Raw genomic sequence first — 16,347 nt, 5'->3', positions numbered from 1 at the left:
TTTTCAATCCAGAAACAAAGCGCCAGTCAGCTCAATGGAAGCACACAGATTCACCGCCACCAAAAAAATTTCGGGTAACCGCCAGTGCTGAAAAAATGATGGTGTCCATGTTCTGGGACAGCGAGGGCATAATCCTTACCCATTGCGTTCCAAAGGGCACTACGGTAATAGGTGCATCCTACGAAAATGTTTTGAAGAACAAATTCCTTCCTGCACTGCAACAAAAACGTCCGGGAAGGGCTGCGCGTGTGCTGTTTCACCGAGACAACGCACCCGCACATCGAGCTAACGTTACGCAACAGTTTCTTCGTGATAACAACTTTGAAGTGATGTCTCATGCTCCCTACTCACCTGACCTGGCTCCTAGTGACTTTTGGCTTTTTCCAACAATGAAAGACACTCTCCGTGGCCGCACATTCACCAGCCGTGCTGCCATTGCCTCAGCGATTTTCCAGTGGTCAAAACAGACTCCTAAAGAAGCCTTCGCCGCTGCCATGGAATCATGGCGTCAGCGTTGTGAAAAATATGTACGTCTGTAGGGCGATTACGTCGAGAAGTAACGCCAGTTTCATCGATTTCCGGTGAATAGTTAATTAGAAAACAAATCGGAGGCCTTAGAACTTGAATGCACCTCGTACATTTGTAGAGAGAACTAGCTATTAATTTACACAACAAACGGATGTTAAATTGCAAGACAGTGGTGGAATTTGCATCTCATCGCCTCTCAGACGCACAGTGATTCAGCACAGTGAGTCTGACGACCTTCCATCTGGGACCCAATACAGATAGCGATGACAACGCGCCAAGGCCTCGCGGCGCGGCCGCGTTATATAAGCGGCGTGCAGCGACAGCGCTTGCAGTAGGACACCGGCAGCCATGGTGAAGGCGCGCAAGATCGTGATCGCCCGCGTGTTCCAGGGAGAGCCGCGGCTCCAAGACTTCCGCATCGAGGAGGAGGACCTGCCGGCCCTCCGCGATGGCCAGATACTCGCCGAGGCAGTCTACATCAGCGTCGATCCCTACCAGAGGGCGTACAAGAACATGCACCAAGTCGGCGCCACCATGATCGGCTCGCAGGTGAAGTTGCTGTCATATGCCTCCGTTGCTAACCAATTCTAATTAACTCGTACTAATTACTGTCCTGACAGAAGAACACCATTGCGAATGACAAAATTATTACAGGTACGCCATATTGAAGAACACAAGTCCACACACACACGCTCACAAATAACATCACTGACTTTCCATTGGCACCCCCTGTTTCTGTTCACCACTGATGCAAAAATAAAATAAAAACGATTTGCTGTGCTGAAGTCAATGAATCAATTTACTTTTGGGTAATGACAGATGATAAAACTTTGCAAAAAATGTTGTACATGAACGAGTTCAATTTTTTGAAAGATAAAAGCCTTTTCAGGCGTTTTGACAGATACTCGTATTTCACTTTTATCTTTTTTTTTTATTACTTGATTTAAGTTTGGAAATTTGTGGTAAGCTCCTATGCGACCAAATTTCTGAGGCCATCGGTCCCTAGGCTTACAAACTACTTAATCTAACTTAAACTAACCTACGCTAAGGACAAACACAAACACCCATGCCCGAGGAAGAACTCGAACCTTCGACGGGGGCAGCGGCGCGAACCGTGGCAGATTTAAGTTGCTTACAGGCGATGATGAATGAGAATAATATTATCACATGCTTATTTCTAATAAGTAACAAAGCTGAAGTAATCAGATCGATACGGAAACTGCTTTGTGAGTTGGTATTAATCTCAAATGATAACATTATGAATAATTAGTTTGTTGGTGTACGCCTTTTTTTATTTACTTGATCATAAAATGATAGACATAAATCTATCGTTAACTGAATGCGATTTTTGCCGTGGTCCTTTAGTTACGATCAATTTTATCTTCTCCTTCTTCTGTCCTTCAAGGCTGAGTCGTTTGTGCCTCTTCCGGCTTCACCTTTTACTGCCACCTCTTTCTGGGCCATCGTACGTCCCTTCTTCCTCTTGGCTGGTACAGCGTGGCCACTCATTCTTTGTTGGTGATGTTAGCATACAGTTTTATTTTGTTCAGTCTTTTCATTAGCGTTATAAATATTTAGTTCGTTCCTAACAACTTCATTTCTTATGCGGTCTTCACTGGGAACAACTCTCACTTCCCTAAAAAAAATCTCATTTCTGATGCTTGTGGTTTGCTTTTATCTCGTTTTTAAGGATCCATGACTCTCTTCCCTACAACAGTACACGATCAATTCATATGTCGTTAAGTAAACCATCAGTCTCACTGTATAAGAAAGTTGCCATTACTGTTTTACTGTAAAAGTCATCTTGTTGTGAACTGCTACTTATCACACACATTAATTCGACATTTACAGATGTTTATGGTCTATAAGAAATATCCAAATTCCGTGTGTTTAGAAAAATAGGAATAGTCTGACTTGTATTTATGTTATTCTTAATATCGTTGACAACTGGCAAGTGCGTTATACGATCTTTAGTCAACAGTTACTTTATGTAATACCAATCGCTGTGACTAACTGACACTAGTTCAATCACTCCTTGTCCATCGACATATTTCATAAGCTTTATGTAACAAGAAAAATTTAATTTCTCTGAACCGACATCTTGCATTTTCCTAGAAGACGTGTTGTCAACAGAATCATATCACTCTTTTGAATACATAGCAGTTGATAAGAGTACAGCAGCCCTTTGGTTCAAGGTTTAGTTTCTTCTAACTTACACTACAGCTTTCAGCCGCTTGTGCAAACGCAGAATAGTATTAATTGATGTGATATCTACGTATAAAAAGCATTGTTAGATCACTAATTCACCTGAAGACGAATGGAACGACAGGTATCAATGACCTGGGGGGGGGGGGGATATTTTTGGGTTCTGGAGAAATGTAGGATCATACGAGAAAATTTATCTGGGCAGATAGATTCAAAAACGGCAAAACAATATTTATAGCATTTGTATATTTAGAAAAAAACAATGACATTGTTGACTGGGATACACTCTTTGGAATTAAAAAGTTATCGAAAATAAAACACGCGGAGGAAAATGTATTTAGATTGCACAGTAACCAGACTGCAGCTGCCAAGAAGAATACGAAAAGGAAATCAGTAACTGCCTCTCCATCATATTATTCAGTCAGTACACTGAACAAGCAATGAAGGAAACTCAGGAGAAATTCGGAAAGCAAATTAAAGTTGAAGCAGAACAAATAAAAAACGCGTCAGTTCTCTTGACAGCATTGCAGTTCTACCAAACAGTGCAAAAAACTTGGAAGATTATTTGAACAAATGGATAGTGTCTTCAAAAGAAGTTGTAAGATGAATATCAACAATAGCAAAGCAAAGGTAACGAAGTGTAGTGGAATTAAATCAGGCGATGATGAGGGAATTAGATTATGAAACAAGATACTAGAAGTAGTAGACGACTTTTACTATTTGGACAGCAAAATAAATTACGATGGCAGAAGTAACGAGAATATGAAATGTATACTAGCAGTAGCAATGAAATCTTTTCTAAAAATAAGAAATAGGGAGTGGAAACAGTTGTCGGGTGTGAGGTCGAATGTCGTTGTGAATTTCGACAATATTTCATCAAACGCAACCGAATGACATCTTCAGGTGCGACTAATACATTGCTGAATAATGAATGTTATCACTGTCATAACTCAGCAGTGAGTTCGACGCACCTGCAGATGTCGATCAGCTGCGTCAATGAAACATTGTGCCTATTTCACAACGACAGTCGACCTCTCTTCCGACAACCTTTCCTACTAATCCGTCGGGTAAGCCTCAAGCAAAGCAAGAAAAACGTTAATACCGTGCACAAATTTGAAAGTCAGAATGTCTTCCACGACAGTATTTGCTGGATTGTAGTAACCTTATCTGTAATCGATTCGTGTAGAATAAACAGAGCAGACATGAATAGAATAATGTCGGATGTTACGGAGAATGCTTAACATTAGATGAGTAGACTGGATAACTGATGAAGAGAAACTGAATCGTGTTGAGCAGAAAAAAGTGCATGAGCAAAACTTAACTGTAAGATTGGATCATGAGGCATCAAGCAATAGTCAGTTTGGTAATTCGGAGAAGTGTGTTGCTACAAATTGTAGAGGGCGGCCAGTGTTCGGCTATGGAGTTTCATGCGGACAAAGCTTGCATTAGGTATGCAGAGATGATGAGAGTTAATCAGAAGGTCTAACAGATACAGACGCATCAAATCAGTCTTTGGAATGAAGACCCCGAAACAGCATATCATTAAATATTACTGTGTTGGCAGACTATATTTTACCATACACTACAGTGTGACGTTAATATTACGAATGTAAATCGATGGAAAGCACTGTGTGATAACTATTGAACTGTATGAAATGAAATCGTCATTACTTCTGAACGGTTTGCGTTAGCACGTTCAAACTGTACGGTTGGCCGCAGGGCACGGTGGGAATTAGTACTCAGATGCATGGTTTGGTTTAGCGAAGAAGCGCACTTTCATTTGGATGGGTTCGTCAATAAGGAACATTGGCGCATTTGGGGAACTGAGAATCCACAATGCGCGATCGAGAAGTCTCTTCACCCTCAACAGTTGACTGTGCGATATTCCTTGATGCCAAGGTGACTACCGAACAGTACGTGAAGGTTTTGGAGATGATTTCGTCCCCATTACCCAAAGTGACCCTGATTTAGACAAGATGTGGGTCATGCAAGACAGAGCTCGATCCCATCGAAGAAGGAGAGTGTTTGACGTCCTCGAGGAGCAGTTTGGGGACCGCATTCTGCCTTTGGGATGTCAAGGGGCCACTGGCATGAGCCTCGATTGGCCGCCATATTCTCGGGATCTGAATACATGCGATTCCTTTTTGTGGGGCTATATTAAAGACAAGGTGTATAGCAATAACCCCAAAACTATTGCTGAGCTGAAAACAGCTATTCCAGAGGCCATCGACAAGATCAATGTTCCGACACTTCAGCAGGTCATGCAGAATTTCGCTATTCGTCTGTGCCGCATCAACGCCAATGAAGGCAGTCTTATCGAACATGTCATAACCTATATCCGAATATATGTAGTAACGTTTAAATGTTGAATAAGGTGTGTGCACGCTGTAGTTTGTAACTAAATTACGTTTTTTCATATAGTTCAATAATTCTCACGCTGTAATTCCTTTCTGTTATGCAGTCTGCAGTAGATCTTTCTCGAGCGCTTTGTAGAGAACTTGGGTGGCAAGAAATCAACAAGTGATTGAGAACTCTGAAGAAACTTTCAAACGCCAAGATCGCTAGTAAAGCTGATACAATGTCCGGAACATATAAAATGATCAATAAGTCACGCCTAAGACAGTAACAAATTATCAGCATTTGGCTGTGATTTCAGTTACATTCAGACTGCGTGCCACCTGTTTTATAGCATCCACACTATCATGAAACTCACAGGTTATTATATAAGTCACAAGTAACAACTAAAAGCAAGGTTATTCTACTAAAAGAGGCATTATAACTTTCAACGTCATACGCCATCTGTTGACCGACGTTCGTACTTCGTTCTGAGAGTCTTGTGTCTCAGGCTATCGATGTATAAACTGTCTATGGTCGAAGAAGTGGTCCACGTATTCTAAACACAAACTCGAACTGTAGTGCATGGCAAATTGTGTTATTCTCAACATCCACCATTAATATTCACACTTGTTTCAATACTAAAAAATTGAAAGCCTGAGGAAGAATACATTTAATCCATACTTGCTATAGACTGTTTCGTTGGGGCAAAATTTTCTCTGTGCACAGTCGTGTCCAGTTCTCAAGTAACTTTTGTTTATCGTGTAGTAAAAGTTATGTAGTAGTCCTGTCCATTATCTGAGAAACGTTTTCTGACTTTACCTTGCAGTTTTAGATTTTTTGATGAAAAGTGCGATAAACGTAGCAAATTGGGTGAACGTAAACATCAGGCTACACTGTAGGTCAATCTTTTACCACAACTTTTATTTGCCATTTTCATTCGTTAGCTCCGCCAATTCACAAGCAAACTATCGCCTTCCAACCTAATCCAAACATCAGGCTACACTAGAGATCAGTCTGTCTCAGTCTGTCATTACAACCAAGATTTTGTGGAGTTCTAATATCACACTCTAGCCTGTCAGCAACAACTGAGGATGAATGGTTCTAAATACGAGTATTAACAATATCATATCACCTAACATTTTGTCTCGTCGGTTATCGAAAACGCTAACGTTAGGTCTAAACAAGTAATCGCCTTTACAAGCGAGAACATATGGCTTCCGTCACGTTGTTACAATCCACCTGGCTAGGTATACCAGTTAGCAACGCACTTGTCAGTGACTGTTAGTCCTTACAAGTTACTAATCACAATGTAATAGGTCAGACGATAGCAACAGAAATATTTTAATGTTGGTGGATTGTGGAGGGATGTGTTTTGGTCTTCAGTCCTGAGACTGGTTTGATGCAGCTCACCATGCTACTCTATCGTGTGCAAGCTTCTTCGTCTCCCAGTACCTACTGCAACCTACATCCTCCTGAATCTGCTTAGTGTATTCATCTCTTGGTGTCACTCTACGATATTTACCCTCCACGCTACCCTCCAATACTAAATTGGTGATGCCTTGATGCCTCAGAACATGTCCTGCCAACCGATCCCTTCTTCTAGTCAAGTTGTGCCACAAACTCATCTTCTCCCCAATTCTATTCAATACCTCCTCATTAGTTATGTGATCTACCCATCTAATCTTCAGCATTCTTCTGTAGCACCACATTTCGAAATCTTCTATTCTCTTCTTGTCTAAACTATTTATCGTCCACTCCACGTTTCACTTCCATTGTGGAGGGATACAGGTTGTGAATTCGCAAAACCGTAACAAAACACTACTAAAAATACCAGTTATTGCAATTAACAGAAATCACAAAGAGAAGTGTGTTAATCTCTGCCCACAGGTGGCCCGCATCGTGGAGAGCCGTGCGGCGGGCTTCCCAGTGGGGCGGTACGTGGTCGGCTACTGGGGGTGGCGCGACCGCACCGTGGCCGACGTGGGGCCGGATGCGCCCTACTTCATGTCGCCGGTCATGCTGGTGCCAGACCTGGGGGAGCTGCCCCTCTCCCTCTCTCTGGGGGTGCTGGGCATGCCCGGAATCACGGCCTACTTTGGACTGCTGGAGATCTGCAAGCCTAAGGAGGGAGAGGTCGCCGTAGTCAGTGGGGCAGCAGGTGCTGTGGGGTCCGTAGTCGGGCAGATAGCGCGCCTCAAGGGGTGCAAAGTAATTGGCTTCGCAGGATCAGACGCTAAGGTAAGACACCGCTTCCATTTGCGATTCCTGCACCTATGACACTGTGGTGTGCGTACTGTAAGACCTTCAGTACACACACCATCAGATTATTTGACATGTCGCTCTAACGAAGTAGTTGAGTGTCAGCAATATGTCTCGTGGTCTTATCGTGGCGTGTTTATCTTCTGCCGTTAGGTCGGACGATAGAAATGCCACTTGCACGCTTAGAGTAGCAGATTTACGGTGACCAACCTAAAACAGAACTTGATTAATTTTCACACACATTTATTAAAATAATAACAAACATAAAAATTACTTAACTTGGTTCTGGATGCTAGTTACAATTGACAATCTGAAGTTCCTTTGGTATTGGTACGTTAGTCTTATTCTCGCATATATCTCTGATACTTGACAAAAGTGTGTATACATTTATCTTCATGGCTATGTACAGGAATATAGTAATCTTATTAGGCGCAGACTGAAACTTGACTATAGACTGGTACAGACAAATGTAGACTGGTACAGACTAATGCGGACTGGTACAGATTAGTGCAGACAAATGCAGACTGACTAATCGGAGGTCTGTACACTCGTTATAATACCACGCGCATTCGTGTATCACTGCGCGAGTGTGATCCGCGAGTAGAAAAAGTTCTACTTTAGCAGCAATCTCATTGGCTGCGTTACATATTAATACACAGATCTGTGGAAGCAGAATTTGGTCCGTCTCTATGGCAGCGCCATCTCGTAGTGCGGAGATGGACGAGCGCTGCGCCTGCGCCGTTGTGCTTAGCGGGGCGCGCTCTAGTGGGAAAGTTGTGTATGCGCTGACTACGTGGAACTATGTACACAACAGACGCAGGTGAGGTCAGTGCAGCATAATCTCATCAGATCAGTGACACTTGTTCGTAAGTACTGCTGAGTTTTCCTCAAAATCCTTACATTCTTCAGACATAGGAAGGCTGCCCAGAAAGTAATGCATCCCATTTTTATCTCAGCTGAAAACAATGCTACGAATGGGAAACGTTACGTATGTATTATTTGAAGTCTCCTGAGTGAGCGCGCCAAGTTTCCATCTCTTCAGACAGATAGCGTAGCTGCAATACAGTTTCAAAGTGGCGTCTGAGGGTGACACACGTTACAAGCAACGTGCCGCCATTGAATTTCTCACTGTAGAGGAGAAACAGTGGGGAATACTCACAAACATTTGTGCAAAGTCTATGCAGCATCTGCTGTCGACAGGAGTACAGTTATTAGCTGGGCACGGAGGGTGAGGTCATCAGAAGGTGGTTCGGTGAAGCTCGACGATTTGCAGCAGTCGGGGAGACCATCCACGGCTGTCACACCTGACATGTTGCAGCGAGCTGATGTTGTCATTCACGAGGACAAATGGACAAATGGTTCAAATGGCTCTGACCACTATGGGACTCAACATCTGAGGTCATCAGTCCCCTAGAACCTAGAACTACTTAAACCTAACTAACCTAAGGAGACCACACACATCCATGCCCGAGGCAGGATTCGAACCTGCGACCGTAGCAGTCGTGCGGTTCCAGACTGAAGCGCCTAGAACCGCTCGGCCACACCGGCCGGCTTCACGAGGACAGACGCATTACGACTCGGTAGTTGGCGCTGCATCTGTCAATCAGCAAAGGAAGTGTGGATGCAGTTATCCGCATTTTTGGATATTCAAAAGCGTGTGCAAGATGGGTCATGCGGTGTCTAACGGTGGATCACAAATCGCACAGAAAAAAACATTTTGTCTTGATTTGCTGCAACGTTTTGAAACTGAGGGGGAGGCCTTCTTGTCCCAGATTGTGACAGGTGATGAAACCTGGGTTCACCATCTTGAGCCCAAAACAAAACGACAGTCGATGGAATGGCGCCGTTCTCTTTCCCCGCAGAAGAAAAAATTCGAAGCACCTGCTTCCGCCAGTAAGATCATGATCATCGTGTTCTGGGGCTGTTAAGGTGTGATTCTCATTGATATGATACCAAGAGGCGGTACCATTAATTCAGGAGCATATGTCAACACATTAACAAAACTGAAGACGCGCTTCCGGCGACTTAGGCGCCACAACAATCCAGCAAATGTTTTGCTGCAACACGATAACGCTCGGCCCCACACAAGTATGAGGACTGCTGAACGCATCGCAGAACAGGGTTGGACAGTGATACTCCATCAACCCTACAGCCCTGATCTATCCCCTCGGGCTTAACACTTGTTTGGGCCAATAAAAGATGCCATTCGTGGAAGACACTTTGAGGACAATGAGGAGGTGATTCACACAGGGAAGCACTGGCTCCGTCACCAGGACAAGGACTGGTACCGACAGGACGTTTTGCGCTGGAGGAAGACCATAGAACGGGATGGAGATTACGTGAAAAAATAGGGTATGTAGATAAAACACCATTCTTTCGTGCGTGTAATTCTCATTATGTCCAAAAAAAATTATTGAAGAAAAAAAATGCGGTGCATTAATGTCTGGCAACCCTCGTACAAAGTGTAAATAAAGACATGTGCATTACCTGGTCAAACGTATTCGGACACCTCTATGTAATGGGAAATTGACGACTAAATGTCGCTAGAGGCAGACGTGCCAGTATAAAAGGAAGTGGGGAGAGAAGCAGCGACAGCAGGATTTATCAGTCGGGAGAGCTCTGTTACTTCGAATTTGAAGTCGAAAAGCGATGGAACAGCCACAGTAAGCCGAGACCAGGCAGGGCTCACACACTGAGAGACAGGTACCATCGAATATTGCGGAATGTGGTTATAAAAATCGCGTGAAATCAGCGATAGATTTCACTCGTCAGTTCCAAAGTGCTACCAGCAGTACGGCCAGCACATTGGTTGTGCACAGGTAGTTAACAAACATGGGGTACAGTCATCGAGCAGCTGCTTATAGGCCACACGTTTCTGCAGTCAGTACAAAGCGACGCTTGGAGAGCTGTAAACAACAACATCACTGGATAGTGGATGAAACTGATGATTTGGAGTAATGAATCACACTATACCTTGTGACAATTCCGTGGGAAGTTTCCGGTTTCCTGGATGCCTGGAGAACGTTCCTGTGATCAGCTATTACCAACAGTAAAATGCGGAGGAAGTGATTTTATGCTACTGGGGTGTTTGTCATGGTTATGGAGTGGTCCCCTTACTGGGTTTAAGAAAACACTAAATGCGGAAGGATACGAACACATTCTGCAATATTGCATACTGTGTACAGTAGAGGTACAGTTTGGAGACGATGAATGTTGTATCAGCGTGACACTACACTCTGCCACAAAGCAGCGTCCGTGAGCCCATGGTTTGTGTACAATAACGTTCTTAAAATTGACTAGCCTACCCAGAGCCCCTATCTGAGATTAGTGAATCACCGTTAGGACGTCGACTTCGCACCAGATCCCACTGTCCAACTTCACTATCTTCTTTCGTTACTAGGAGGACTTCTCGCAAAAACTGGGGCCTAAGCCCCAGGGGTATGCACTGGATATACAACACAGTGGTTAGACCTAGGATTTCCTATGGGGCCATAGTGTGGGGAAAGAAGGTAGAACAGCGGGTTGCTGCTAAAGAGCTTGCTAAGGTGCAGAGATTGACCTGCTTAGCCATGTTGTTGTTGTGGTCTATGTTATTTGTTAAGAAGAAAATACTCATGTATATGAGCCATGCTGTTGTTGTTGTGGTCTTCAGTCCTGAGACTGGTTTTATGCAGCTCTCCATGCTACTCTATCCTGTGCAAGCTTCTTCATCTCCCAGTACCTACTGCAGCCTACATCCTTCTGAATCTGCTTAGTATATTCATCTCTTGGTCTCCCTCTACGATTTTTACCCTCCACGCTACCCTCAAATACTAAATTGGTGATCCCTCGATGCCTCAGAACATGTCCTACCAACCGATCCCATCTTCTAGTCAAGTTGTGCCACAAACTCCTCTTCTTCCCAATTCTATTCAATACCTCCTCAGTAGTTATGTGATCTACCCATCTAATCTTCATCATTCTTCTGTAGCACCACATTTCGAAAGCTTCTATTCTCATCTTGTCCAACCTATTTATCGTCCATGTTTCACTTCCATACATGGCTACACTCCATACAAATACTTTCAGAAACAACTTCCTGACATTTAAATCTATACTCGATGTTAACAAATTTCTCTTCTTCAGAAACGCTTTCCTTGCCATTGCCAGTCTACATTTTATATACTCTCTACTTCGACCATCATCAGTTACTTTGCTCCCCAAATAGAAAAACTCCTTTACTACTTTAAGTGTCTCATTTCCTAAACTAATTCCCTCAGCATCGCCCGACTTAATTCGACTACATTCCATTATCCTCGTTTTGCTTTTGTTGATGTTTATCTTATATTCTCCCTTCAAGACACTGTCCATTCCGTTCAACTGCTCTTCCAAGTCCTTTGCTGTCTCTGACAAAATTACAATGTCATCGGCGAACCTTAAAGTTTTTATTTCTTCTCCATGGATTTTAATACCTACTCCGATTTTTCTTTTGTTTCCTTTACTGCTTGCTCAATATACAAATTGAATAACATCGGGGAGAGGCCATAACGGGCGGAATTAGCAGCACACCAACCGCTGGAATGGAAGCCATGCTGGATATGCCTCCACTTCACCTTTGGGTTAAGATGGAGGCAGCAGCTGGGGCATACAGACTTAAAACTGGACAAAACTGGGTCTCATTCAGATATCCAGAATCACACACTAACGTAGTGAGTGAGGTAAATATAGGTATGGCCAGGGAAATGCCCACCGACTATATAATAACTCCGAACTGCTTCGACAAGCCTTACAACATAATAATTGGAAGTAGGGAGCAGTGGAAGAAAACAGTTCGACACCATACGAGGGACATTGTTTGGTTCATCGATGGGTCGAAAACAGATCAAGGCGTCGGGGCAGGGTTGTACGGGGTTCTACCAAGACTGGAGAGCAGCATCTCCCTAGGGAAGCTGGCCTCTGTATTCCAAGCCGAAATTACTGCAATTAGGGCATGTGAGGAGGAGAATATGAGTAGGTGCTACAATGACCGTAGCATCTACATCTATTCAGACAGCCAGGCAGCCCTGAAATCATTGGCAGCTCCTGCAACAAGATCTAAGATTGTTGCAGATTGCCACAGGGCTCTGGTGGAGCTAGGGGGAAGCAATAGGGTAAACCTAGTGTGGGTCCCTGGCCACTCAGGGACCTGTGGCAATGAACAAGCCGATAGATTGGGTAGGTAGGGGGCAACAACTCCATTTATTGGACCGGAACCTGTCTTGACAATCATCAAGGCTATGATCAAATTAGAACTACTGAACTGGCTTAGGAAACAGCATGTAGGATATTGGACCATGGTCCATAAACAAAAACATGGTAAGGTAATGATGCCCAAGCCATGTTTTAAAAGAAGCTCTGTAATCCTGGGATTTAACAGGAAAGAGATCAAACTCATTACTGGACTGATGATCGGCCATGGGAACTTCAAAAAACACCTACACACAATGGGTATAATGGAAGAGGACCCTAAATGAAGGATCTGTGATGAGGGTGAAGAAACTGCATCACACCTAATCTTTGAATGCATGGCATTGGAGAGTAAAAGATTCAGAATCTTCGGGACAACTAGACCTGAAGAAATTGTGTCTAACAAAAAACTGGTAGAGGGACTCTTTGCACTACTTAAGGGCACTGGTTGGCTTTAGTAGATATACAGGGAGCGATACCGCACGATAAACCTAGTTTCGGTGCGGGCAGTGGCGGGTTAGACCTAAGCTGTTTTAGCTCTCCTGTTAAAATCAATCAATCAATCTTCTTTCGTTTCGGTTCTTGAGGAAGAATGGGATGGCGTTTCTTCACAAATACACACCTCACTAAAAGTGTCCCTAGGAGGTTTCAAGCTGTCATAAAGGCGAAGGGTGGACACCTCCCATATTAATGTCCATTAATAGGTATCTGGATGCTTTTGATCAGATGTTTAAGGTCGCACCTCCATTCAACGAGATTATGTTGGCTATTTTCAAAAAATTGTATGATGTGTCACTCGTACAAAAGCGTATTGTTTGGTTGGTCGGTATAAAGAGAGCTTGAGAGATGAAGTGTCGTATTTGTTTACTATCGGTGAATATACATATGAAAAATAAGAAAAAGAGAATGAAACTGGGCGTGCGTTCACAGCCTCCACTCTTCTCTGGAGACGTCTCAAGGATAGATGTTGATGAGCAGTACTCACGTGTCTTCACTCCGTACTGTACTGATGAACTATAAACCGTTTGCACTCAGTCTCTCAAGCACAACAGCTAATTTTAAAGCTCGAAACTCATTCTTCACGAATATTCTAACCACGTACTATCTGGTCGAGTCTTGGCGCATTATCATTGTTTCAAAGCCACAGTGTAACACTGACCCGCTAAGGACAGTAGAAAAAAATGAATAGTTATGTTTCATTAACGATAATTACGTAAGTAAATTCAGAAAAATTACACTCTGTGGTTGTTTCAAAACCCCGACAGACAGTTCATTGTACGCACTCATCGCAGGCTTGACTTATGTCACAGTACTCGTACTTCTGCTGTGTCTGTGTGTTCTTGCACTGCAAACGTCTACTGTAAACGGGAGATCTTATGGTTATTACTGTCTTTCTTTGAAATTAAAATATCGACAAAAATATACAAAATAGAAATGTAATACAGAACGGGGAAGCATGCAGCGACGCAATATTTTTTCCACATTAATGATCTGATCTCATCGCCACCTACACGAAATTTTTGGGGGTAATATAAACATAAGTGGTTAGTTACAAGGATGTACCGGAATCTGTTGTTAGCTATTGAATAGAGCGTCGAGTAACAAATCCAGAAGTTGTCATCGTGAGGTTGAAGCTCTTCTGTCTGTGTTCGTTTACAAACAAATAATACATGTATACAGAGCTCTCTATAATGGAAGTGTGTTCCCCGCCCTCAAAGAACTATCGGACAACACCGACCTATAAGCTCCCCCTCCCCCCCCTTTCCCTTACACACACATCTTTTTAAAGAAAATACATAGAAATAAATGAAAATAAAATAAATAATTAGATAAAAAAGTAAGTAAATAAATAAAACCCACACCCATTCACACACACAAAACACACACACACACACACACACACACACACACACACACACACACACACACACACATACATACATGCATGCACGCACACAAATCTTCCAAATAGAATTAGTTAATGTTAGGTCGACCATAACATCCCAGGCGTAAAATTTCGAAGTAAATAACTTTTCCACATTAAGATCTATATGGTGGCAAAAGACAAGCCGCGAAAGAAAACAAGTGCAATAAAAAAAACATAAAAACCCAGGAAAACCACTGCATATAAACAATACTTTGTGTTTCAGATTTGTAAATACTGTCTTCAAAACCCAAAGTTATATGTTTACAAGTACATAGTAAAGAGCAATTTTTCCTGTTTAATAGAAATAAAATAAAGGCCCACTGATGATTCTCAATATTCAGCGAAACATATGTGGTAAACAGGAGAAAAGGTGAAACTGAGTGTTTGTGAAGGTGGACCCCCTCCAAAAACTAATGTATTCAGAAGTTAATAAAGGAAGAATGTAGTTGAAATAATAAGACACTAAACAACGCAGTTTTACCATTCCAGTAAAAATGAAAAGCAAGGCAAAAATTATTGTATGATAAACATATGCCACCATAATCAGATATCTATTAAAGCTGCAGAGGAGAAGTGCTAATTATGACCTATTTGTAGCAAAAATTGTGTCGTTCATCTGGAATGATTTGGGAAAACGAGTGCAAATTCGAATCAGGAGGGCCGGCCGTTGTGGGCGCTACAGTCTGGAACCGCGCGACCGCTACGGTCGCAGGTTCGAATCGTGCCTTGGGCATGGGTGTGTGTAATGTCCTTAGGTTAGTTAGGTTTAAGTAGTTCTAAGTTCTAGGGGACTGATGACCTCAGCAGTTAAGTCCCATAGTGCTCAGAGCCATTTTGAACCGAATCAGGAGGAGTGGATGTCATTATAGTAACTAGCTGTAACTTCTTTCCACAATGTGAAAACGTCTTCTTGTAGCGATATAACTGGCCTCTCTTCCGCAGGTGAAGTGGCTGAAAGAGGAGTTGGGATTCCATCACGCATTTAACTACAAGACGAATGACGTCACAGAGGCGCTGAAGCAGGCGGCACCTGACGGCGTCGACGTGTACTTCGACAACGTGGGCGGCGAGATGAGCAGCGCAATCATCAACAGCATGCGAGAGTACGGTCGCATCTCCGTGTGCGGCGCGATATCTGGATACAACGAGTCTAATCTCCCGAAGGCTACCATCATCCAGCACGCAGCCATATTCAAGCAGCTCCGCATGGAGGGATTCATGTACATCCGATGGCACGACCGCTGGGGAGAGGGCATCGGACAGCTGATGCAGTGGATCAGGGAGGGGAAGATCAAGTACCACGAGACTGTTACCGACGGCTTCCAGAACACTCCCAAAGCCTTTGTTGGCATGCTGCAAGGAGAGAATCTAGGGAAAGCTGTTGTTAAAGTCTGAAGCGTGAGGAATACTACCGTACTGGATTTGGGTGCATAAGCGGGGACAAAGACATTTTGTTACAGTATTTTGTGCAGTGAACTACAAAAGGTAGCTGGATGACTGGGACAGAACATTCTTTCAGAATTTGTTTGTGCTTTCATTTTGCCAACTAGATTTTACGTCATGATACACTTTTTGTAAGCTAAAAAGAAATAAATTTTATAGAAAACCTTTTGTGTGTTGTGTCCATTACTAAACTCCACAGTCAGATTATATGTTCCAGCATGTAGTTGTCGCAAAAACAACATAACTTAAGTGCTGTACACCAGCAACTGTATAAGAGGATGAAACGATAGAAAATATTCATGTAGCTGGTTAATGTTTGTGTTCTTAAGTAATAGAACCCAATATGAAGTCCTTGACAGAGAGTGTTCATCAGAGACAAGGGGATCGTCAGTAGTGCGCCAGGGTAGTGTGATAGGACCGTTATTATTTTCTACATACATGAG

At 43.0% G+C, this 16,347-nt stretch overlaps 1 protein-coding gene across 1 annotated transcript; it reads left to right on the top strand.

The window, feature by feature from the left end:
• The first annotated feature begins 863 nt into the window (after window positions 1–863).
• LOC124622312 (prostaglandin reductase 1-like) lies at window positions 864–16,072 on the top strand. Its single transcript, XM_047147990.1, has 3 exons — window positions 864–1,077; window positions 6,958–7,308; window positions 15,404–16,072. The coding sequence occupies exons 1-3, from the start codon at window positions 877–879 to the stop codon at window positions 15,854–15,856; spliced, it is 1,005 nt and encodes a 334-aa protein (XP_047003946.1). The 5' UTR covers window positions 864–876; the 3' UTR covers window positions 15,857–16,072.
• The last annotated feature ends 275 nt before the right edge of the window (window positions 16,073–16,347 follow it).

This window comes from Schistocerca americana, chromosome 7 (genome assembly GCF_021461395.2).
Source record: "Schistocerca americana isolate TAMUIC-IGC-003095 chromosome 7, iqSchAmer2.1, whole genome shotgun sequence".
NCBI classification, from domain to species: Eukaryota; Metazoa; Arthropoda; class Insecta; order Orthoptera; family Acrididae; genus Schistocerca; species Schistocerca americana.
This window is presented reverse-complemented; position numbering and strand designations above follow the sequence as displayed.